Here is a 27257-nt window from a genome sequence, read left to right as displayed (position 1 = left end):
GTGGAAATTGAAACGTCAATAAACGTATTTTAACCTTTAATTGTGGCTTATTCCCAGATAAATAGTAATTAATAAATAAACGTGTCACGATTTTTGCCATTTTTTCTGATTCTCACGAGATCAATACGATCTATCCCTTTCATTGACAAGTCACTATAAACCCTCAAGTCGTCTGCATCAAGAGTTGGTGCGGTATACCTTCTTTTAAACTGTAATTTGTAATTGTAATCCTATATGTTCTTTATATTTGAATCCTATATTTTCTTTACAGGCTAATAAATTTTGCAAAATTGAACGTAAGGGCTGGCGAGGTAAAATGGAAGACGTTACTAAATTACTTGGAAAACAAAAAATATCGATATCTGTCATCACAGAAACAAAGAAAAAAGGCAAGGAAATCCCACTAACTGGAAAATTTGTGCACATTTTTAGCGATGTACCAAAAGACAAGTACGATTTCGAGCTGGACGATCTTGCATCGACCACATCTACACTTTAACCCAACGAAATGAAAAAATAATGGCTAGGGATCGACCAACTCATCTACTATTTATGGACTTAACGAAAGCTTATGATACAATACCCCTATGTAGGCTATGGCAAGTACTGGAAAGCTCATCTATTAATAAAACACTTCTGAAAGCAATAATACTTCCAAGCATACATCTTCGATCAATAATAAATATTAACAACCAGTTTTTCGAGAATTTTAGGGTAAATAAAAGGCTAAGACATGACTGCAGTATATCTCCAACACTCTTCAAAATCTACCTGAGTGAGGCACTCAAGACATAGAGTAGATTTTGGAAAAGGATTTTTTGCGCAGATCAGCAGGTATATAGAGAATGATGCACGTAACAAAGGAAATAATAATAACGGAAACCAGCCACTTAAGCAAAAAAGACGAGGAAGACCGAAAACAACATGGCTCAATGAAGTCCAAAAGACAATGAACCGAAAGGTGCAAGGCGCTATGCGTGGTTTTAACTGTTATAACTTACAGGGAAGCATAAATATGACTCTTGTACATTACCACTTTCGCTGCGGAAGTTGCCATATGGTGACTTTCTCAGTATGTGCAGACAGTGCCATTTGGAGTTAGCTGCGTATTGCATATGCTATCAAAAATTCATTCCACACAGAAGACGTTCTGAAATAAAGTTCCGCCGCAAAATTTGGCAGCAATATACACACTTGGTAAATACCAAGAAATTCACACCTTGTTAAGATGAAACGAAACACCATTCTTGGCACTAAATTAAAAGTAACCTCGCATGTTATTTTTGAAAGTACATAAGTTTTTGTAATAAAAGATAGTTTTTCTTTTCATAGCTAGAGGAGAGTAACCCCTTCTAACTTTCAAAAAGTAGTAGCATAGAAAGAAGTTTGAGAACCACTTCTTTATAACGTAGGCACGTCGTCACTGACAACTATTTCATACTTCGAATACAATTGAAGGGCTTAATGTGAAACAATGACAAGCCACACATGAGTTCAAAAAGAGTTAATGCTATGCTCGGTTATAGTAATAGTATAACAAGCCACTAAAAATTTAGTTCAGTTCTTCGTTAATAGATGGCGTATATATAATAATACCTATGGTAACTAACCTAAGGAATAACCTATGGTAACACTATTGCATAGGTCTAATTTGTCTTAGTATCTACTCGGCATAATGACAAGCCACATCAAAATGGCGAACATAGGTGGAAGCGATTCAGATATTTCTGTGAGTTTTGACAACTATAGAAAGAAAAATACTGAAGATGAGTTAACGTTTGATGACAGTGACCGTGATCCTGACTATCTACGATCTAGAAGTGACTCAAGTGATGAAAATACAGCGGTATGTAATTTTTTTGTTAAATGTGGCTTGTCATACTCTTACCATTCAAGATTAAAGTATGATTGTCGTGGCTTGTGAGATGGCTTGTTATATTATTGCATTTTGTTGTGGGATAATGAACAAGGTCCGTCAAGAAAAAGGACAAAACCAAAAGGCCGACAAAACTCCAACAAGTCGATGGAGACAAAGAAATGAACACTTTTATCCAAGATCAAAAAAAAAATTCGACGAAATTTAGGGCAACCATATGTAAGCGACAAAACGAAAAAAAATGTGCCTGGTCGAGAATTGGGAGCGCCTTGCAGTTACACTAAGAAGTGTAGGGAAAAGCTTCAGGGCCACGAGCAATATTTTTAACGAGTTTTGGAATCTTGGTTCATGGGAGTTACCTATTCGGATGTATAGATATTGTTAAGAAGAAAAGGTCTTGCCGAAAGAAGCAAAAACATCAAGAATCGCATAGAAAGAGCAATGCAGTCTACTCCACAGAATTTTTAAATATCCATGAACTTCAAGCTTCTAAGGGCAGAGTAAATATCATTATTCGTAAGAAAATAGAAGGAAATCTAGTGCCAGAAAGAGGCAACAGAGGAAAGCATACAAACCTTTTGAACTAAATATCTGATTCGGAAATACTAAGTGTTAAAAACCACATACATTCGATTCCAAAGTATCAAAGTCACTACAGTCGACAAGAGAACATGAATAAAGTTTACGTGGACCACAACATGAGTTTAGCCAGTCTCTATTTGGATCGATATGTCTCTTGATGCGACATGCGACGAAATTAATATCCAAATAGAGTCAGCAAAATCAGAAAAAAAAAGATTATAGCTAATTAACATCAAGACTTAACTTGCACAAGTGTAAGGCTCAGGCAATGCAACAATTACTGAAGAGCGAAACAGCACGGTCCAAAATTGATAAGAAGACATGTGTTATATCGGTTGACTTGCAGCAACCGTTATCGATTCTTAAATCAACCACTGGTCCTGAATTTTATTGCAGGAAAATATGGATGTATAATCTAGGAATCCATGATTGTACGGAAGACGGTCATACGTTTGTCTGGACGGAAAAAAGAGGAAGTGATGAAATTGCATCATAAAATTTTTAAGCTCAAAGATAGGTGAAGTAGAACATCTCGTTTTCTTCACGGATAATTGTACCGGGCAAAACCAGCATTCTGTGAATGGTACCTACAACTCCGTTACTGTTGTCAAAAAGGTACGTCATTTCAAAAAAAGAAACTCCAAAATTTTGGATCATTATTACCCTACATACCTTCAGTGTAACATCCCTTCTACAATAGTTTACGAGAGGATGTCAGCCCTGATGTCGCTGATGAGGTCGCCGAACTGGTTGATTAAATAAGATTTTGGGTATTTATTTTTTTTTTCTCAAGTTTGGAGTTTGGAGTTTATTAATATTGTTGTTTAGTTCCATAGGGCATCATGCATCGACATATCTAAACTAAAACAACAGAAGTTGTTAATGGATTTTATAATATTACTTTTAACATTCAAAGTCAAATATCTCACTTTTACCTTTTTGATGCTTGTCATTGTTTCACATTAAGCCCTTCAATTATGTTTTGTAAGTGCTATGCTGTAAAATATATCACTTAGAATGTTCTTTCCAATGTAATTAACAACTGTCAATTTGTATTCATAGTTTTTAGCTTTTCGATCGTTCAAAACGTTTTTTTTTGTATTAGTTTTTTTTAGACATGTTTGTATTGTCCGAAATATCGAATCTTCGAGGTTCTACTGTATAAATATTTCTGTGGAATTCCTGTCTCATATGAATACTGTCACAGTGAAACATATATATCTTTGTACATGAGAAAATCATTTTTATTAAATCTAAATAAGACAATCTGTTAGTTTACCTCTAGAAATTAGTTTTCGTTTGTGAATAGTTAAACCATGCAGTGTTCATACGAGCACTGAACAAATAATGAAAATCATATCAATGACAAAACTTTTGGCTCACAACTCAGTAACATTTCGTGCTACCCTTCGCTGTCATCTGTCAACACGCAACACCATTTTCTATAATCTCAGATCATTCAAACCAGAAAAAAGGCCATCATCTGTCAACAACACATCGAACCATATTAGATCATTTAAACCGGAAACAATAACTTAATCTATTAACTACCCGGCGCTGAGATTCAAAGGCTTACTTTCCCCTTCACTAACCCTCTTAGTCGCACCGACGGTCAGATCCGTAGGAACGTCAGAAATAAACGAAGAGGTAGGCGATTTTTTAGTAAAACTTAAGTCTAAGGTACCACTAGAATAATTTAACTTCGGTATTTTAGGCGGTTTTTCTCCGTAATCCTTTTTCCTACCCATACTAAGACTGAATTCATTTAAATGCTTATTTATACTACTTAAATCAGGCATAAGAAATTCAGGTTTTGTCACAGTAGCCTTTCCCAATGACGATATGTAATCAGTCATCGAGAATTCTTTAGGGGCTTTTGGCATTGTGAATTCGTGTTGTGAATATTCCTTCTTGGACTTTGTATGATAATAATTTTCTGAATGATTCCTCTTTGGGAGTTTCATTTCAGAAGGTATTTTCAGGGAAGAAGTAGAAGGAAGTGGAGCTCCCAAAGCTGCACTTGGAAGTGACTTATCTGATCTATTAAGTCTTGACGGTGGGGGCACAGGTGGAGGAGGTAGATGCGCACTGGACGTAAATGGTTTAAACATGTCTTGCATTTTAAAATAGTTCGACTGCAAAAACATATTATTCGCAGCAAGGGTACTATGCGCCATAGGGTCTGGTAAGCCTAAGAGACTTGTAGCACTGGGAAATTTACCAGAATTATAAAGTATACTGGAAATATCCGTAGGTAACATGTAACTTGACGCCAAACTAGCTGGAGGGGTGAACGTGTGGAAGAACTGGCTAGGTTTCGAAACGGTAGGTATACTAATCAAGGGTTCTTTCTCTTCCACGGGCAAACCTAGAATCTCTTTAATAAACTTCCATAAAGCTGTTTCGGACTCTTCCCTGGGAAACTTTGACATTAGAGTAGTCCTTAACTTATCTATGTAACAGGTAGTTCCCATGTAACTATCTGCAAAATTAATATAATCAGTCTCTTTCTTATAATATTCGATGCACTTTTTCATTTCGTCTTTTATGTGAGGGGCCACAACGGAATCTTGTGTTACACTGTACGACATCAGCATCGGTCGGCCATATTCGTTCGGCTTCGATTCCGGTGGAGGTATAACCCAATAGGCTATAATGCTTGATTCTAAAGATGGGGTATCGTAATTATACGGGGCTGTAAAATAAAAAGGTAAATTATACATTCAATTTATTAAGTAAGACAGTATAATAGCATACTCTATAATAATGTTTCAATTCAAATTCGAAATAAATGCTATAGAAAATTCCTCTAAACCTGGCTAAGGCCAGGTTCCTCCAAACAGTTTAAAAATCGAAATTTTCTTTCAAAAATAGCTAGAAAATACTCTTAGAAATTATATAATTAGTCCCGAAGGTCGTACGACCTTTAAGTAGGTAAAGAAGAGGAAAAGCGGGGCACGCCAAGCGATTAATCCCGCCATTCAAGCGGGACGGGTGACGGCCGCTGTTTACTTTAACGGATTTCTCGAAACCACGCTTTTTCAACTAAGTGTCGTATTTCGAAATTATTGCACTTTTCAAGATGAACCAAACGGCATTTTACTCTTTAGATGTCTCTCTATGGTCCGTACTATAATCAAAAATATTCATTGTTACTCAAAATGCAGTATACTCCCTCTATAACGAACACGGTTATTACGAGGTTTCGCTTATAACGAAGTACATTCGATATCCGGTGAAATTTCTATTGAACTATAACCCTGTATAGCGAGACAAATTTGGTTATAACGAGAGAAAATAAGAACAAAAAACGTTCTTTTTTCGTTTTTGGCCTGGCCGTGGCTAATAACTACCCTTTTTAACTGCCACCCGCAATAAACTTCTTCAGAAATTTAGAATTTATGATTCACAAGTGTCATTGTAGGGGGTTGACCATTCACACCAAATAATAAGAAGGTCCTAATAGACAAGATGTGGAAAGTTCTTTAAACGTTGTAATTAACTTTATTCAAAGGCAATACGAAAATTAAGAAGCATACAACTATTTCACATCTTTAGAAAATATGATAGATGGAATCCTGGACAATTTAAAGCAGTCAAAGACTTCTTCCAATTGCAGAAGCAATACATTATGTTATCCTTGAAAATACGCTTTATACAGATTTACAGAATAGAGATTTTTTGTTTTATCATTGACAATAAAAGTAAAAAACTTTTTTTCAAAAACACCATTCAAACAATATTTAGCATCTTATATTGCTCCGATTGGCTTCACTATAGGAAGTTAATGTTTGAGAAAACTACATATTCATATGTATGCACAGTATTATTGTTGTTTGATATAACAAGATCGGCTTATAACGAGGTAATTAGTATGCCATTTCAGTTCTCGTTATAGAGAGAGTCTACTGTAGTTATAAAGAAGTCCGGCATTTTGTTTTTATTTTTCGGTGAAAATGTTTCATCGTAGTACCGACCATAGCCTATTCGATACAGAATATGAAACTACATATTTTGTTTTTTGCTTAACTTTTACTTTTACCTGTAAAAAGTTTGATTTTCAAATATCTTGTGTACTACAAAAAAAAATTATTTAAAAAAAAAACACGTTTTTTTGGAGGACCTTGCCTTAAACAGGCAGATCGATTTTTAGTCTAATAGCAGACTGCATTTTCTCCATTACCCGAAGTTAAATTAATAAAGATGACATAAGAATGAAATAAGAGGATAATACTTACATATTATAACTCCTATACAAGGTGAATAGCTGCTGTCCTTAACTCCTTTCATCTTAATTTGATATTCTAATTGAGCATCAATATCCCTTAATGTTGGAGCAGCTGCAGCTGTTGGATGAGAATGGTACCATCCGATAAGTGTGAGCTTTTCTCTTTCTATGGTTTTCTTTATCTCGGTTTCTATATATCGGGCACTGGATCTATCCTTTTTTGAACAACGACATGGAAAAGCACGTTTCACGTGTAAATCTATAAATATAGATAAGAGAATTAAATTTTTGTTAGTTAAGTAATAAAGATAACACGAAAAAAAAGACAAGTAATAGTCGAAGCGCGAAACCTATCCTCTAAACATATTAAAATGAATATAACGATAAAATAAACAAGAAAACAGTAAAAAAAAAAATAAAAAAGTAAACACTGAAATGCCATATTCTTCCGATAAACTGTACGAAAAATGGAAATAAATTGTTGAACCATCAGCTGAAGTTACGGAAGTCATGTATGCTAAGCTTTCTCGTGATTTTTCTCTGTATATAATAGCTCTGTATGTAACTTGTAGTAGCTGATATTGTGGTCATCTCACGAAATGTATTAAAGAATCCTATACAAAGATTGCCAAAAGCGGTGCATCAATAATAGAAAGCAAAGTTACACAGGCAATACAAATGACTAAAAATGGAAAAGCAATCGAACCGGTGAGAATATTGAAATACTAAAGTTGCTAGAAGAAAATGGAATGGCTTAAGTCAACTACTGTCAAAATACCAAAGAAACACCATGCAATGACAAGTAGTGATTACTGAACAATAAATTCTATGACTCGCGTTTTAAATATATTCTTGCGAGTAATACATAGTTGAATATATAGGAAATTAGAAGAGATAATTAGTAATGCTCAGTTTTAGGAGTAGATTTATCAAATAATATTGGGAATTTGGATTGCACATATTCAAGGAAATTGAAATGTCGGTTAACAACAACGTAATTTGAAATATGATTGTTTAAGAAGGAAAATATATAGGGAAATTCGAGGTTAGTTGAAAGTGGTGGATAAGAATATTCTACTATTAGTAAAGAAAGTGATTTGGGTTTTTTTAAGTATCAAGTTTTAAGTTGTAAAAATGACGATAATGAGTGTTCCGCAGAGATTGTTCCAGTTACGCAGAAGCTTGTAGCGTTTGTAAGTACAAATAAATTGGTTTTTTGATAACACATCGTCAGACACATCGACAGCGGATAGAATATTGGACCATGGATTCACTTGCGTCTACTTCACTGTCATAAAACCTCCACAAGAAGAAATACATAAAAGGTAAAACCTCCAAATTTTTTAACAAGGAAAGTTTGTTTTTATGAATGAAATTAGTTTGTTTTTATGAATGAATTTCGTTAGAGTTCTCTGATAAAGCTGTCGATTTGTCAAAAGGTGCTTTTGTTAAGTGCATGAAATGTACTAACCAATTTTGGAAGTGGTCTAAATAAAACGTCGCAAGCATATTTAGTATAGTTTCATTATGTAAAAAATATGACTACATGAACTTATTTTATATGTCTTTGTAGAGTAGAGTTGCAGTGCAATATTTTGGGAATTTCAAGTTATTTTTTATTAATAAAAAAACTATAAAACAAAGTAAATTAACTTATATTGTAAAAAATGTTTATATCAACGAAACGGTTTTTGTAGTGTCCTTTTTCGTTTGTCTTGTTTCCAGCCTCGCCTCTTTGATCGGCAGCCTTCGGGGCGCTGTCGTACAACTGATCAAATTTTAGTAAATCTTGTGGATCGTAAATCGTAAAGCAGATCCCCATTGATCTCTACCTAACAGTATGACAGTGTTTACTGTTTGATATTAGCGTTAATCTTACTACTTACTTTGTGTATTAGGTTCCCAACGTCCAGCAAGATAACCGGATACTTCGGATTTCGTCAAGTGGCAATGAAAATCCATAAGGAATGCTGAATTGGTTGTCATGGTAATTAGAAACGGTTGTAGCTTTCCTAAGCTTGAAAATGGCACGCATTCTATCATTGTATTCGTATCGCTGAAAATGAAGAAAATTTTATAAATTATTTTTTGTTAATAATTGTAGTTACTATATACAGGGTGTGGTTTTAGTGCGAGGAAGTCCAATTAATCATTTGACGTAAGAGATATGAAAAGAATTATTTAGGTAAAAGTTTGAAGCACAGATAGGAGCATGCTCTAAAAATATTTTCAAATATACAGGGTCTCACGTATTGCGTAAATATTTTCGATCGTTTTGATTATTCCTAGAGGTATCTCTCTTGAGTACAATACGTGGATAACGTCCATTAATTTGACCCGGTCAAATGCCTTCTTAAGGTCCACGAAATATAGATATGCCGATTTGTTGTATTCTAATGATTTCTCTTGCACTTGCCTCATTATAAATATACCGTCGATTCATGATCTTCCCGACCTGAAGCCTTATTGTTCTTGTGCTAGTAATATAATTTCATTCAGTTTATTTGTTTTCATTTTGGTTGTTAATTTTAGTGTTGTGTTTAATAAATTAATTCCTCCGTAATTTTCCGGGTCCGATTGGCTTTTTGAAAAGAGGTATTAGGATGCTTGATCTCCATTCTTGAGGAATTCTGTTTTGTTCTATTATTTTTTGGATTAGTCTTAATAGTTGTTTGGTCAGATCTGGTCCTTCGTACTCAAGGAGTTCGTTGGGTATTCTGTCCTCTCCTGGTGATTTTCTATTCTTTAATTTCCTTAATGCTTCCTTTACTTCCGTATTGGTGGTTCATTATCGTCACCTTTAGCAAATAGGGATCGAAATACTGCATGGGGTGATTGCGGGGTGGATTGAGTAGCTCTGCGGTTACCACAGCCGCTCCCAAGAACGGATAAAATATAGAAGGTGGTGGACATGGTTGACAACCTACCAATCGTAAAAACAAATACTGATAACAGAAACAAAGTAGGTTCCTATTTGGAAAATTCCAAATAGAATATTACAATGTGAAACCAAAAATGTTTTTTTTTTAGTTTCTAGGATAAGTAGGGTAGAGTTTTCTGAGGGTAAGTATAACCTAAATCCAAATTTCCGTGCAAATCAGAGGAGAGACAAGGTAGTCAATGACATTGTTTTAATTATAACTAATCTAGGGGGTGAGATTTAGAGGTTAAACTATGACAAAATTGTAAATTTTGTCATTTGACATTCGTTTACTTCTTTAAAAGATGATTTGAATCAATTGCCCGCTTTAATTTAAAATTATACGATTTTTTTCTAATAGGGGTAGCTCTCACCCCTAAAAAAAGGAAAAGCAACCAACATCACAAATCCAAAAGTGAAGTTGAGGGTAAAATTACAGGGTATCGCTGCATTTCACGTTCATTTACTGATCTAAAAATTTTCTGGATCTTCATTTTAGATGGCCAGCCTTAAAATTTTGTATTGAGTCGACGGAAAATAAATACAAACATTATACTTACTGGGTAATTGTCCTATTCGTAATGGTATTGTGTTTAACCACCATTCTCTGATACATCATGGAATTCATCATACTCCTTTGTAGCAATTGTTCCATGTTAGCAGCTACAACACATAATTTTATTATTAACAAACAAGGATGTAGAAATAAATAATAAAAATAGAATTTCTCTCATATAAAATAAATAAAAACGGTATTAACTTACCTTCTCTTTCTTTCATTAACTTCTCTTGCTTCTCGTCCTCTTCTTTTTTCTTCTTATACCAAACGTTTTTAAAAGCATCCAATTTTTTCCCTCTGTACTTTACAGATGCCCATCCACAACCGGATTTTTTATCGGGATTAATAAACCGTTTGCAAGCGATTGCCCAAGCACTGGGCGAAGCAAAAATTGTGTCCGTCTCTTGACTGCGGATTTTTCCGTCTTCGAGAAGATCTCCAACAAATTTTTGTCCCTGAAGAAAAATTTATATTAAGAAAAACCCACAATTTTCCAAAATTTGTGCAAGAATATCTAAAGTTGAATAAGAAGTACAATCAGCAATCTGAGTAAAAAGTAAAATCACTATTAAAAAGAAAAAAGTAGTGTGCACTTACCAAATATTCTATTGTCATAGCCCCAGGACCGGGCTGCAAAATACTCGCAGATAATAAATTCTGCAGGGTCACTGTTCTATTGTTGGATTCTCTTCCAAAAACCGGCGGGGCCGGTGGTTTAATCGGCTGAATTTTAACAGATTCTGTTACTTCCTAAAACAGTCGTGGCGTAAATATTATTGTTATACAACTATCGAGGTCCTGTATAACAAGTGGGACAAAAGTAATCACCCTATTGGAAGACGCTATATAATTTTTGTAAATAGAACCAAAAGACAATTCGGTTTGGACATTTGTGAAGTAAAAAAACGCTGAATACAAATCGATAAGACATAAATCTGTATGAATCGGTTTACTCCGCAAGAACGAGGAATAATTGTTTTCATTTTTTTTTGCGCAATAGTTGTGTTGGCTCAGCGTGAATTTCGTCGTAGATTTCCAGGCCGTCTGACACCAACTTGACAAACACTTCGTCATTTAGCCTCTCGCCTTAAAGAGGCTGGGACAACACGAGATGCTCTAAAGGTCCAGCTGGCTCTGGAGCAGCCGTTCTGCGGAGAATATCGCTGCTGTTATAAAGCTGTTATAGAGCGCCTGGCCGGCGGTCCTTACGTAGAATTTTGGTGAGAGATTTGAAGATGTTCCCCTACAAAGTGCAGGCAGTATATCAACCATCTACGAAGAGCCATTACACCCGCTCAAAGTTACTGCGTTGTGTGCGGTTTACGCTGAGTGAGTCATCGGGCCATTTTTGTTTGAGAACAGCCTAGGCCAAACGGCGACTGTGGACGGCACTCGCTACAGAGCCATGATTACCCACTTTTTTCGTCCTCAATTGGATGAATTGGGACTTGAGAACATGTGGTTCTAACAGGACGGTCCAACAGAGAACACTGGTCGAGCCACAACCGATACTCTGAAGGAAGCATTTCCCGGTCGCTTACTCTCTCGTTTTGGTGATTTGCCTGACCGACCAGATCACCCGATTTAACCCTTGGAGACTTCTTTTTATGGGTTTGGGGACGTCAACAAGCCTTAGACGAAGATCTTAAGAGTGATGGAATATTCCATAAAACGGGTCTGTACGGTCATCAACTCTGGTGGCGGCCACTTGGCCGACTTGATGGAATAAATTCTAATGGTTTAAATAAACAAACTACACAAGCAGAACCAAAGTTTTTCATTAAAAAAAAAATATGGCAAAAGAACATCTGGTGATTACTTTTGCTCCACCTTGTATTACCAGGTATTTCACTTTCAAAATCAAGGAACATTACTGTAAAATTAGGAAAACATCCACGTTTTCACGCCACCATCACGGTTAAGCTTATAAATTCTTGGAAATAGAAACAAATAACGTAGTCCGATAGAAAACGATTGTAGTAGATACAAAAATAATCTATATATAGAAAAATGAATTCCTATTTCCCTTGGTCATGCCATAACTTGAGAACGACTTGCCGACTCATATATCTTTTTTTAGTTTTCTAGTACGTTGTAAACAGAAAGAAAATTGGAAAATTTCAGAAAACTTAACGATTATTTAAATTTCGCGCATTTAACCATTTCGCGTTTGATAACACGGTGCTTAAAATGCCAACAATTAGACGTAGCAACTTAGATCGTTAGATCGTAGAACTAGCAATGCTGCAAGTAAAAGAATCATACGATCAAGTCAAACTGACGAGCAACGCGAAATGAAGTTGAAAGTAAAAGATGGAATGTAAATTTTATTCTTCTTCACATACTCTCATCGGAGGTTGGCGACCATTAACTGGATTTCTTCTCTATCTTGTGCTAACAATTAATCGAAATAAACAACGTAAAAATGTCGCGTTTAATCCCCAAATAATCGATTATTATTTACAGTAAATCGTTGCTTTTAAACAAGTGAACGTTGAACAAATTGACGTCGTATATTGGCTTCCAAATACCACAGTTAATCCTACAAGGGAAGATCGAAGGTAGGAGAGGAGCCGGCCGCAAACAATTATCCTGGTTAAGGAATATTAAAGAATGGACAGGAATACACAATACAGGCGAGCTGTGTCACGCCGCCAAGAACAGAATTCTAGTAATGAGATAGTCGCCTACGCACTTTGGTGTATGGCATGTTAAGAAGAAGAATTGGCTTCCAGCAACGGGTCAGATACTATTCTTTTTTTGACACCTACTAAGTCGGTTCAGCTAGTCATAAATAAAAAAGAAACAATATCATGAATAACTTACACCGCCTTGCTTTTTCGTCATACAAACACCGAAATAACTTTTAGACCGATCTATACTAATTAATAGGCACGAATAAAAAGAAAAAACGCACAAACCATACTGAAATAAAATCAAAGATAAGTCAAAGTTAGTCATGTCATAAGGAATTGTACATATTTCTAGCTTGTACGAAGATCTCTATGGGGAATGACATAAAAAAGTATATGTTCCCGTAGTTTAATAATAGATATATTATACAGGATGAGTTAAAAATTTTGACTGAAAATTAACTGATTTATTGAAATTAAAAAAAAAACTCAGACCGGTCAAAAAAAATTATTCATTTTGTTTATATAAAAAACTCAATCCTGTACATAGTTTCTAAAATTTCTAATAAAGCTAATAAAGTACATAAATAGACAAAAAAAATGGCATATTTATTCTCAATGTATGTAATCTCGATAAAACGAGGGATTTAAGACCCAATAAGCACCAGACCACCAGGAAAGCTATTTAAAAGAGGACAAGATAGCTATAAGCCAATGTCACAAATACTTAAGATTGAACAAGGGGGAGTACCTTCCTGACACTGATAAAATATAAATATCACGTTGTAAACTGTGAATAGATTGAATAGATTCCAATCATTTTGATCTGCTACGATGGTATCTGCTTCTTCGATATAATGGCCGTTAAATTTTACACCGAAAAATTCAACCCCAGTAGATTCACTACTGCATTCCCACAAATATGTTAAAATAAAAGAAACTTAAGTAGAAATAAGAAGACTCATCACCCGAGTTCAACGACTGGTAATATCAAATACTATTCTAAACATGTTACTTAAACAAGAACTACATAAGATGAGTATAAAAGCTGTCTCTAAAGTTATCACTCCTTTAGAAAATATGTCTATTCCTCATTCTTTAATCATGTCTAATGACAATACCACTTACCGATTATACCTTTCTATAGAAGGGTTTAACTGTACAAATTACGAGACTATTGGTCACCAGAAAGTAGAATGCTCTGAGAAAGCTAATCCGCTTCTAATGCACATGCACATGCAGAAACCTCCCAAAACATATTAACCACAGTAAATGCATCTAATAACCAAAAAGAACAAGAATGCTCACCAAAGCTAATTCAACCACTTCTAATACACACCCAGAAACTTCCCAAAACACATTAACTACAGTAAATGCATCTAATAACTAAACAGAAACTGACGACAACATGACGGGATCTATAAATAATACAAGTGAAATATCCTTCTTAAAAACCCCAATCAACCTCTAACAACATCAGCAATCCTAGTCCAGTAGAAATAACACCATTTCCAATTATTACAAACGTCTCCAATTAACTAAAAAGGCTCATCTTATCTTCTCCAGACATTAACGAAAATACCCCATAGACCGATTCACAGATCTTCACTCCTGTAGTAAGCAAACTAAAGAAAAAATCAAAAACGTCAACCAGAAATTCCCGCGAAAAACTTTTGCTTTTAGAGTCAATTAAAAACAAAATAGCAAACAGATGACCACCATTTTATCCTAAACTATAATGAAATATGTGACTTTCTGGAAAACAAACTACAGACCAAACATCCTGAAATAATTTCAAAAGATTACTTGAATGAAACTACCGAGCTAATTGAGATCCTTAATTTTGTTTAGTGTCAGACCCACAATACAAAATTAAAAAATAATATAACTAGGTTAGAAAAGAAACTAAACCCCAATAATCTCTCTTCCACGGAAGAGACACATGAACCACACTCTCAAGCAAAATTTTAAGATGTCTAAATCCTTATTTCACAGTGAAACATTAATGGGTAAATGGGTTGTATACCCAGTTAGAACAGTTTTTATATCCATTTAAACAAAACTTTTATTTGGGTACCTTCACATATGGGTATCTATAGAAATGAAAAAGAAGATCAACTGGCCAACAAAAGTCGAATGAGCTTAAACCATATTGCAAAGTTGAAAACATAATCCTTACACCGATATAAAGAGACTGGTTAAAATCCACTTTACTAATACATGGCAAAATCATTACAAAATTAAAGGAAAAATTAGGTACAAAATTAAATGTAATCTGCCCAAAAATAAATGCTGTCCTGAATAATCCTTTAAACAGAAGAAATCAAGTTGCAAGATACAAATACTTAATAACAAAAGAACCACTACCGATCTGCTCCAGCTCCTCTGATCCACTGACAGTTAAACATAACCTGCTTGATTATCCGCAATTCATGGAAGAAAGAAGATCTCACGGAATTAAAGACGAAGATCTCAAAACAGATCTCACCAAAAAAATCTCAAGAGTGTTAACTTATTACCACCATTTTTAACAGGCCGTTAGTATAATGAAGGCACTATATTTGTGAACGTTCTTTATACATAATGATACACAACACAGTTATATGCAGAGGAGTTGCCTACACTTAAAATTGGGCATAAGATTATAAGCCTGCCATCTGCTATTTCTTACTATTAGTTATAGATTTCAAACTTATAGTATCTTCTCTAAATAACATTTTCACAGGTTGCACCAATTGTTCTTCTTTCGTTCGAAGATTTGCATCTGTTTTAGAAATATAGGTGTGTGCAACTGACTATAGTATAATATTAGACACTAGTTTAATTTATGTTAGATATTGTTACTTTTGAGAAAACTATTAAAAATTAATTATATGTAACTATAAAAAAATATTACCTTCTCACTCTTTTCTGGTGATGCAATACGACCATTCACTCTCATTCCCGATTTCTGAAAAATTTTTAAAATTAAGGAAACAAAACTACTAAACAACAAATCAAATGTACCAGTTTTCATACGCTTTGGTCTTAATTTTAATTTGAAATCATGTAACTTGTAACCATGTAACCAAATAGATGTGTACTACTAATTGTCTAGCAAAAAAAATATATAATAGTAATTTATGTAACAAATGCATAAAGTGGTACTTTTTTCATGAATGAATGGAAGGATCAGGTGAGTGCGGCAATTCCATGAGTGAAAAAAAAAACACTTTATGCATGTGTTTCCTACAATATTTTTTCTACAGCTGTATACAAATAATAAAATCAAAATACATAATTATTGGATTGGAAATATCGGCAATAATATATTTAAAAAATAAACAACTACATATTTGTTTCATTTCATCATGTAGATGGCATTATATCCAAGATAGGGAACTAGATGTTACTGAGGAGCAGCAGAACCTCTCATTATTAATTTAGGTAAAGACGAATCGTCATTCGAGGACACCGACACCGAAAGGTTATCTCTTTTTGTCATATTTTTTTTTATTTTTTAATTTAACACCTACAACTTGATAAAACTATGTTCATGCTGTAAATCAATAATATAAATTGTGAATATCATAGTTCCATTATTACAATGACAAATAGAATTGCAGTTTTCAATATATGGGTTTTACCACATCCACAGCGAGGATTGTATCTCTTTTTTTGAGTGGTGTAAATCGAATTTGTGTCATATATGCTTCCGTCCATTCCTTTGGGAACTGTTCTCCATTTATGGCTTTCTGAAATATCCGTTTTATTATCCGGTGTAATTTTTTTGAGCCGTATTTTATAAGCTCGGGTGAGATGCCTCCAGGTCCTTGTGCTTTCTTATTTTTGATTGCTTTTATGGCCGTTCTCATTTCCCTATCTGTTATTTTTAGTTCTTGTTGTGGGGATCTGCTTCGTATTCGCCTGTTTTCTTTTCCAATGAATTGTGGTCTTTGTAATAGTCCTTCCATTCATTGTCCTGTATATTTCCCTATTTAATTTTCTCTTTTGAGTTTTGTTTCAATCCTCTCAGTACTTTCCATGACTCCGAAGTTCTTGTACCTCCTATGTATGTTTCAATATTTAAGCAGGTCTTTCCCATTCTTCATTATTTCGTTGTGTTATTTGTTTTTTCACTTCTCTATCTTTTTCTCTATATTCTTTATAAACTTCATCGTTGTTTGTAGTCAACCATTTTCTGTATAGTTGCTTTTTTTCTTCAATTATTTTTTTTGTTGGTTCATTTATTTCATAATAGTGCTGTTTATTTGTTATATGTTCTTTCTCTCCAAGGGCTTCGGATGCTGCTTGTTTTATACTCGCCTTTATATGCTCGTATATTTCTTCGATGTTGCCGTATCTGAATTCTATTAATTTTTGGTCTAGACGTTGTTTGTATAGTTTTCTTATTGATGGTTCTTGGAGTAGTTCTATATTGTATTGTTTTTCTTTAATAGTGTTCAACGGTTCTTCTGTAGAGGGTGTCTTGTTATGTTTCCAATTAATGCCCATTTTTGGTGTCAGTAGTTTATGGTCAGTTCCACATTCTGCTCCTCTTCTGACTCTCACATATTTTATCTTTATTGTGGTAACTTGTTTGACTATTACTTCGTCTATTATCGATTTCAGCTTTCGTGTTTTTTGCATCCATGTATATTTATGAATATTTTTATGCCTGAAGAATCCTTTGGTGATTTTTACGTTGTTTAGTTCGCATAATTCAATCAGACGTTTGCCGTTATCGTTTTGTTCATCCTCTCCAAATCTCCCCAGACTTTATCGTTTTCTTTCCTTCCGGTTCTGCCGTTAAGTTCTCCTGTTATAATTATCTCCACGTTCTTCTTGATTAGCTATATTTGGTGTTGACCATCATTTGGTGTTGACTCTATAAATGACATCTATATTTAATAAAGGAGATAGAAAACGATGCGAAAACTACAGATGAATAAGCGTAATATCATCAATAGAAAGATTATATGGAAAGATACTGCGAGAAAAGATAGAGCAAGCGATAAAAGCAAAATCGGGAAGAATCAGGCAAGCTTCACGGCAGGAAGATCATGCATAGACCACATATACACACTGTTGGAAAAGAAAAAAGCAAAAAATAGAGATATACATTTGGCATTTGTGGACCTGAGAAAGGCGTATGACTCTGTATCAAGGTCAGAACTATGGGAGGCAATGTACAAATCAGAAATACAGACGGAACTCATAGAAGTTACAAAAGCTCTGTATAAAGAAAATAAAGTGTCCATTAAAATGGGAACAAGAATCATAGGAGACTTCACCACAACAAAATGGCTCCTGCACGGTTTAGTCCACATCTCCAACCCTATTTAAAATATACTTAGAGAAAGCCTTGACTACATGGAAAAGAAAATGCGACATCTACAGATTAACGACAACGTAAAAATCCAAAGGTAACAACAGGGGAAGAAATTAAGCAAAGATTAGGACAAACAAGAACAGCAATCCGACAACTTAACTCAGTATGGTGGGATAGACACCTAAATATGAAGATAAAAACACAGATTTATAAAACATTAGTGCGAAGTATTATGAGATATGGGGCTAAAAATTGGATTATAAACAAGAAAAACAGCATTACGATATTAGCAACAGAGATGGAATACCTGCGAAGATGCTGCAGAGTAACAAGAATGGATAGGAGAAGTAATGACGAAATAAAGTAAAGAACATCAATAGAAAGAGACATACTAACATATATAGAACAAAAAAGACTAAAGTGGTATGGACATGTAAGAAGAACTAGCGACAGCAGATGGATAAAGAGAATAACCGAATGGAGCTCCATAGAAAGGAGGAAAAGAGAACGACCCCGAAGATCCTGGAGGAACGAAGTAGACGACGCCATGAGTAAGAGAGGCCTAAACGATGGAGAATGGGAAAACAGAGAGAGATAGAAACGGTTGAGCGAGGGAAAGCAGGGAATACTGTAGAATCCCTGAATATATATAAATCGAATTTGTGACTTGGGGATTTAGGGTTGGAACCAGTACATACCGTTCACGTGATAATTCTAACTTTTCGGTAGCTCTACTATTAGGAACAACTACTAAATTAAATCAAATCGTCACGATGTGTAAATATTAAAGTTAAATCAACTGTATTACCTTATGGGGCATGAAGTAAAGTTAACGTTATGACACTTTTTTAACTCGTTTTTACTTTTTTTCACTTTAAAACTTTATAAACAGCCGTTTTAAGTGCAACAAATCGATATTATATAAAGAACTTTCAAGATAGGGTGTTGAAAAATTACTGGGATACATTATTGTGAGAATTTAATTTAAATTCTGCATTTATATATTTTTAGCTGATACACAAATTTACTACGTGCTTTGAATATCTTGAGTGCAATAAAATCTAAAATTGTATATACACTATTTTGGTATACCTGGTACAAAACTATTTATTATGACTATTATATTTTGACTTTGTAAATACTTTACACTTTTTAAAATAAAAGCTTTGAATATACAATTAAAAATACCTATGCGTTGTTAGGCATCTAATGTCATAAATTTTTCATATTATGAGGTAATACATTTTTTATCCTTACTGAATCTGTCTGAATGAGAAGTCATTATTGAATCCATAGATTCGTCTTGGATCAAGAGACATTTATGTATTAAGTTCCAAAACTCTAAGATGTTTGCTTTAAGAGTTATCGCACAGACAGACGGATAATGTCACAAGTTCAAGAGGGATCTGTTTCAATAAAAATCAGGGCATATCGCTCAAGACAATAAATTTAAGGGGTTGAATGTATATAACAAGAAATATATTAAAAATGACTATGAACACTCAAATGCTACGATATTTACCTACAAACATGCTAAAACGTAAAACGGATTCCGTAATGGCGTAGGTACCCGTGAAGCCCTATTTGCATTCAACGTACTAATCCAGAGATGCTTGGATGTGAACCAAGATATGTACGTCTGTTTCATAGACTACAACAAAGCTTTCGACAAAGTCCGCCACAAAGAGCTAATGGAGATCCTCAAAGCAAAACAAATACAACACAATGACCTTCGAATTATAACAAATCTATATTATAAACAGCAGGCACACGTACGCATTAATGAACACACATCAGAAGAGTTCGAAGTTAAAAGAGGAGTGCGACAGGGGTGTGTATTGTCACCACTACTATTCAATGCATACTCTGAAGAAATTATGAAAAGAGCTCTTGAGGGAGAAACAGCAGGAATCAAAGTCAATGGAACACCAATTAACAACATTAGATATGCGGACGATACTATCATAATAACAGACAACCTCCGAGACCTCCAAAAGCTAATGAACAAGATAGTTGAGTATGGAGAGGAATATGGATTATCAATAAACACCAAGAAAACCAAATTTATGAGGATATCAAAAACCCAAAATAATGGTGAAAGCCTGACAATTAACGGTAGTGCTTTTAATAGAGAAAGCACGTACAAACTTCAATAAAATGAGAAAGGTACTTTGTGCAAGAGAACTAAAATTGGACTTGAGAGTTAGGCTGGCAAGGTGCTATATTTTCTCGACTCTGCTTTATGGGATAGAAGCATGGACACTTAACGCGTCGACTGCTAAAAAGTTGGAAGCATTTGAAATGTGGGTGTATAGAAGAATCCTGAAGATATCATGGACCGAGCATGTAACAAACAACGAAGTCATGAGAAGAATCAACAAAAGAATGGAAGTATTGGAAACCATCAAGACATGAAAGCTGCAATACCTGGGGCATGTTATGCGTAATGAGAGATACAACCTACTTCAATTGATTATGCAAGGGAAAATCCAGGGCAAGAGAAGTGTAGGAAGAAGAAGAATCTCATGGTTGCGTAACTTGAGGGAATGGTACGGATGCACATCAATTGAACTATTCAGAGCAACAGCATCTAAGATCAGAATAGCCATGATGATTGCCAACCTCCGTCGCGGAGATGGCACGTGAAGAAGAAGATGCTAAAACATTGAGAATTACCAAATAAATACAAAGGATGATGTGATTATTTGATGACGAGAGCTCAGCAAAAGTGGAACATGAAGATAAACTATCACAACAAATATGTATTAAAAGGGGTGAGACAAGGTTTTGTATCGTCATATTTGCCGTATCACTTCAAACAGAAAACGTATTCAAAACAAAACTTCAATACGATTAGATTAAAATACAATTAGAAAACGTTACTAGACACGCCGTGCATTAAATCCTCCCAGAAGGAGAAGAAAAGATGTACCAGAACACAAGTGGAAAACCATAGAAAATGCATTAAAAGAAAATGGAACGAAGCAAAAATAAAAGACAAAGGGAAAAAATGGAAAAACCTTGTACACAATATTCATAAGGTGATGCAATAGATTAATTAGCAGCAATCAATACCATTTTGCAACTGGCACAATGAAAGCTACCATTTATTCAAAAAAAATTGCTCTTATATAAAGACAATAATTTGATGAGAAATGCTCACCGCCGAAAATAAAATAATTGAAAGATGGGCGGAATATTTTGAAGAACTCTTGAATGGCTAGATTGAAACTGATGAAAACAATGCAAACTATGGAAACAGCAACGGTCGAAATAGAAATATCCCACCAAGCCTAGAAGAAATTGATGAAGAGTTAATAAAAAAAACGGTCATGAACTGATAAGTAACATCCATCAATTAACTGAAGTGGTGTGGTAGTATTATTGTACCAATACAATAGATATGAAAAAAAAAGGACTAATGTATGAACTACAGAAATTCCACTAATCAATAGTACATATAAAATATTGGCTTCGGTATTGCTAAAAAGATTACTACCACACGCCGAAGAAATAGTTGGTGACTACCAGTGTGGTTTCAGGCTTGGAAGATCGACAATATAATTGATCAAATATTTACTATTATACAAATGCTTGAAAAGTATTGCGAGTATACAGGCATTTTAAACAGGCTCATGATTCAATTCATTATCTAAAACTATGGAATGCAATGGTTGAGCTGGACATACCTAAGAAACCAGCTGCGGCAAGGCTAATGTGTATATGTAACTCCTTTGCATAAGTTAGAATAGGAGGGAAAACATCAAATGCTTTCTGCGTAAATTCTGGACTGAGACGGGGAGATCCGCTGTCCACATTCTTGTTTAACCTGACATTAGAATATGCCATGTGAAAAATTTATCCAAAAATCAAACCAGATATAGCTGCTCGGTGAGCAAATATGGTTCTTACCTTTGCCGATGACGTAGATGTAGTAGCACGATCAACATTAAAGTTAAAGAAAATTTCCCGAGCTTTGAAGAAGCTTCATTAAATATCAGTCTTACAGTAAATCAAAACAAAACAAAATAGACGGTAGTTTCAGAACAAGAATAAGGCAAAATGTTACTATAATCATAACTTCGAGGTGGTTGAAGAATTTTAATATTTAGAAGCTGCAATCCCCAATGACAGCAAAGTAGAAGGAGAAGCTGAAACGTGAATACTGATGGAAAGCAGACCTTTCTTTGAAATTTAACATCTAATGAGGTCAAACTTCTCCCACAAGGTACAAAAATCCAGATATACAAAACCATAATACGACCAGCAGACGCGTATGGAAGAGAAACATGGACGCTAACAGAGAAATAAGTAAATAAACTGCTCGTGTGGAAACGTAAAATCCTTCAAGTAATATATATGGCTCTTGAAGTAGCATGTCAAACGAAAAGTGGCGTAGAAACAACAATGAGTTAGAGTCCCTCTTTGGAAAGGAAAATTTAGTGTGATATATAGACTAAGCCAATATATAAAATAAACAGCCAATAGACTAAGATGGGTAAGACGTATGATAGACATATGTAGTAATGATAATCGTCACTCTAAACAATGTGTTTTGGGGAAAGACCAGATGTAGGATGACCTAGAAAAAGGTGGAAAGATGCAATCAGAGAAGTTACATGTTTATTTCTTTCTAACAATTAGTTGGTTCCTTCAAAATATCCTCATTATGATATTATGGCCACCAAAACATCATTTTGGTATTTAATGAGATAAATTCCTCGTTATATATACAAATATGAGAAGAAATGTGCACTGTGTAGAAAAGGGTGAAAAAAATGCAGTAGATCATTATGAATCCAAATTTATGAAAATACTACTTCCAAACTACTAAATATATAAGGTTTTAAACTATTTCAAAAACAGATTTTAGTCACATATTTGAAATAATATACTCAAAGCTTGTGCTCCACTTGCTAATAATGTCTCAATAAATGTGAGAAATCACTTTTTTTAAATTAAAACTTCCAAAAATAGTTATAGTAGAATCAGCAGCAACTGCTTTAACCATACTTGAAATATATACTGTTACATGATCTGTGTTTTTGCTCAATAATAGTAAGAAATGATATTGTTCTATTTTTAAATAGTGAAAACTTAGACCATTAACTGAATCAATGTTAACTAGTACACTCATATGTTTAATAAGTATTAAATTAACAAAGTGTTTAGATACATACTAAGGAAAAACAAAAAATATGTAATTAAAAGGTTGTCAATGAGTTTAAATCACTTCTACTCTAAATTTAGGTTCTTCAAGAATCGTGCTCAATATTTTTACATAAATAAAATGAATGTAACCTTTACCAAATCCTAAAAATGTCCTCATTCCTAATTTTTTGTAATGATTATAAAATTACAAAACATTGAAACAAAATGTAAAATTACAAAACATAAAATGTAAAAACAAAAGTTTTCAGTGTTTTATTATGATTATAAAATTGTTTATGTCAGGAGAGAAAACCTATACTTCATTTTAACAAGTACAGTGGCATATGAAAACATAACCAAGCACAGTATTAATTGTGCTGTAACTAATGGTGCAATAAACACGTAAATTAAGAACCACCCTTCAACATTTAGAAAATTTAGTTTACTGATAATCACAACTCATGCAACGAAGACTGTAGTAACTCAAGAAAAGAATTATTGCATTATGTGCATTTAACAATCTCCAATTAAACAAATTCTTTCGTATTGAAAAAAGTATTGAAAAATTGAAATTGGATTAAAAAATTTTGTTTTTGTAGATCTGCCAACAGGTGACGCTGATGTTCTTCTTCTCGTAGTTCCTTCTCCTGTAGGAGGTTGGCTGTCATCACAGCTATCCGTACCTTATTGGCGGCTGCTCTGAAATGATCTACTGAGCTGCAACTATACCACTCTCTTAGGTTTCTCAGCCAGGAAATTCTTCGTCTTCCTATGGATCTTTTACTCTTGATTTTACCTTGCATTATGATTGCTGATGTTAAATAAATTAATTGTATTATTTTAATATCCTGGAAGGGTCAGGGGGAAAAACAAATGTCAATTTTTTCATTGACATTGTCATTTTGCTATTCTTGCGCTATCTCTTGGCTTAGAAAGAGTGCTATTAGCCTTGAACAGCCAAAGGAAAATAATGATGAGAATCGTCTTAAAAACACGTCAGAAGATTGGATGCAAGGGGGAAAAAGATGAAGGTAGCAAACGCAAGGGAAAGAACAATAAGAGTTCCTTTTAAAAGCTTGTGATCCACACCAAGCGCTAGTGCTTCATAGAATGTTTAGTTTGTAAAGCTGAAAATGCTGTGCACTACAACACATTTCGATCAATATTCAACAATGAATTCAACATATCTTATAGATTTCCCCAAAAAGATGTGTGTAGTACATGTGATACTTTGAAGTCTCAGAAAGCTGGGCAACGATGCTCTCCTTGCTCCAGAAAAATTGACACGAGAAAAAGAACTCAAGAGCCTGGACACAAAAGCTCAAAACTAGAAAGGAAGATATTCTGTAGCAGCTATTATTATTATTATTATTATTTTGCTTGACAAAATTCTTTAATTAAAATTCTCTTTAATTAAAAAACCTAAACTGTCATTCAATATCTCTATTATCTCGTGACTGAAAAACATCGTTTTGACAGCATTGAAACAATTTTCCCTATTTGAGTGCACTCATATCTTGAGGTGATAAAAACATGAGTTACATAAACCAAAAGTCCTGTGTTTAATTACTCAATGAATGGAGGCAGGTTACCACGCACAACAGAAAAAAGCCTCCACCATTCTCTGTGATTAACTGTAAAAAAGAGCTTTTCAGTGCCTTGATCAAGTACTTGGCACCAATTTACCAACAGAAATGTCCTTTCTCTACCAGGCCAATGCATTGTTTAAAAGTTGAAGCAGTCCACCCCACAAAAGTTTTTATCAAAACACATTCTGTGATTCATACTTGAGCACAGATGTTATGTGGAAACCACTAAAAAGAGGAAAAAAAACCTTCCTGTTCCATCAAGAGGAAATCCTGAAAACCTTTACAAAAGATCCAATCCTGATTTATCAACCAAGTTCAGTAACCTGCAACATCTTAAACGATTTTTAATCAACTCAGATGCCAGGACTTTTTATAATAAGCTACCTACATCTCAAGCCAAGAAAAGCTTCCTGATAGACATTCATTGTTCTTCCCCCTGACCCATCAATTTTGATTTGCTAACTCTATTAACTTTTTTATAGGAGATACAAAAAACTAGTTTAATATCAGTAAAATGATTTTGATACCTAATTCAATATATAAATAATGAAATATAAATATAATAGTCCTGTCTTCGTTTTTATTGTTTTTTTTTTATTTGAGAGAAAGTCCTGAGTCAAATTTAGCACAAGAGTTTCTCTTAGTGTATGAAAAAACCTTATTGAATTTATATCTAATGGCTCTTCTTGTTCTTTCATCCTCTTATACCTTTCCCTTTTCTTGAAAGGAAATTATTAGTCTTTAAATTTTATATGTATATTCCTCTTGGCATAAGGAAGAACATTTTTGAATTTGTGTTCAACTTCTATTTGAGTATTTTGTATGTCTCTTTCTTGGCACTTTTAACTCATTAAACTTGAGCCAAAAGGTTTTTCACTTCTTTTCATATTCTTATGTTCCTTCTTTTTCATGAAGAAAGACCTAGAATCTTGAAACTTGTGTAATGATTCCTTTTCATGTAAGTTAAACACTACTTAATTTGAGGTCAATGGGTCACTTTCTTCTTTTCATATGCTTATGTCTTTGATATAAAGAAAAGCAGATAATTAAATATATCTATAATACAATAATAATTATCTTTAATAGTTTATTTATAAAATTTGAAACAGCTTATTCATATTATATTAAAATAATGTAATTAATTACTTTACTTAACAGTGATGCCACCTGTTAGTAGATCTATAAAGTTCTGTTTAGTTTTTTATGACATTCTTGTCAAATATAAAAGTTTACATAAATAAATAAATCTTTTGAAGAGTGATTATATTTGTAACTAAATCCATAAAAAAAGAATAGAACTAGTAATATATTAACCAACTATTAAACATTAAACTAATAGAAAAAAAATTATTTCCAAGTACCCAAATAAAAAAGTAGTATTTTATTTTTTTTTAATTATATTTCGAAGACAATTTCTGAGCTGCTAATTTAAGTTATATGTTATATGACGCACATAATCATGTGATTGATGATTAAATAAATTACATGTATGGTGACCAAAGCCAATATTCAATGTTGGTATATGGTAAAGAATATGTAAAAAGGTCTACGGGAAGGGAATTATAAAATATATAATAGTGGTTATATGACAAAGTAATCCCAGAGGCTTCCCTAAAATAACAATTTTCTAACTTTACTATGTGTATGTACTATTTTCTTATTCTATATATGTATGATATTACTTTTTGTGAATCAAAAATAATACTTACTGTGATCATAACTGATTGAGCAGGATTCTACAGAGCTAATATACTGCAGCTTTTTGTACTAGAACAAAGCCATCAGTACATGCAAATCTATTTATGTTACTAAAGCAAAAACTATATACAGCCAAAATAAAAAGAAAGTAAGAAAATTAAAAATACTCAACCCATGCAAAAATACATTCAATCAAGTAAAATCAACAAAAGAAACCTCAATTTCTTCCATCTCTTCATTTTCTTTCCCTTCAGAATTATTGTCTTTGTTTTCATCCACATCTTGGTTATTGCTTTGAGAAGTTTGACCTAATAATGCTGCTTCAAGCTGAGACTGCATCTTAAGAGAAACATGTGTTATTAGTGGAAAAGAATGCCAGTAATATTAACAGATTTCTGACACCCCAAAAAGCTACAAGCTGACAAAATGGAAATACTAAACACCGCCAACCTCAAAACTACTGGAAAACAATCTACCTTTATTCAGGATTTCGGAAATCCTTAAGATGTTCGGAATTGACCACTAAACATTTATTTATACGTAAACAAACTTTTATCATTAAATATTTTTGGACTTAGACTGCCTTGTCAACATGCCAAATAACAACAAATGACAACGGGCGTGATCCGTTCTTGATACGGTTTTACCTCCCAATTTTTGTTTCCTCTTATTTCATTTATTTAGAAAAGGACATAAATGAGTTTCTTGAG

The 27257-nt window shown here is 33.9% G+C and overlaps 1 protein-coding gene across 4 annotated transcripts; it reads right to left on the bottom strand.

Annotated features, from left to right (window-relative positions):
* LOC140448128 (MPN domain-containing protein-like) lies at positions 1 to 27257 on the bottom strand. Of its 4 annotated transcripts, XM_072541207.1 has the most exons (9): positions 27024 to 27257; positions 26764 to 26886; positions 15695 to 15748; positions 10763 to 10915; positions 10371 to 10620; positions 10167 to 10269; positions 8573 to 8742; positions 6697 to 6945; positions 1 to 5153 (listed from the first exon to the last, which is right to left on the bottom strand). In XM_072541207.1, exons 2-9 carry the CDS (start codon positions 26884 to 26886, stop codon positions 4006 to 4008), a joined length of 2250 nt encoding a protein of 749 aa, XP_072397308.1. In that variant the 5' UTR covers positions 27024 to 27257; the 3' UTR covers positions 1 to 4005. The 4 variants fall into 4 exon arrangements, with proteins under 4 accessions (XP_072397308.1, XP_072397311.1, XP_072397310.1 ...); XM_072541210.1 differs by lacking the exon at positions 26764 to 26886; XM_072541209.1 differs by lacking the exon at positions 27024 to 27257 and having other exon boundaries at positions 26559 to 26883.

The sequence above is a fragment of the Diabrotica undecimpunctata genome, chromosome 8 (assembly GCF_040954645.1).
Source record: "Diabrotica undecimpunctata isolate CICGRU chromosome 8, icDiaUnde3, whole genome shotgun sequence".
NCBI classification, from domain to species: Eukaryota; Metazoa; Arthropoda; class Insecta; order Coleoptera; family Chrysomelidae; genus Diabrotica; species Diabrotica undecimpunctata.
The sequence above is the reverse complement of the archived record's forward strand: the minus strand, read 5'-3'. Positions and strand labels throughout refer to the sequence as shown.

Coding starts and splice junctions, on each gene's coding strand:
- LOC140448128 (XM_072541207.1), bottom strand. CDS start 26,886: ATGCAGTCTCAGCTTGAAGCAGCATTATTAGGTCAAACTTCTCAAAGC. Junction 8,743..10,166: donor ACGAATAGGACAATTACCCA/GTAAGTATAATG, acceptor CTTCATTTTCAG/CGATACGAATACAATGATAG. Junction 5,154..6,696: donor TTGTATAGGAGTTATAATAT/GTAAGTATTATC, acceptor TTTATTTTACAG/CCCCGTATAATTACGATACC.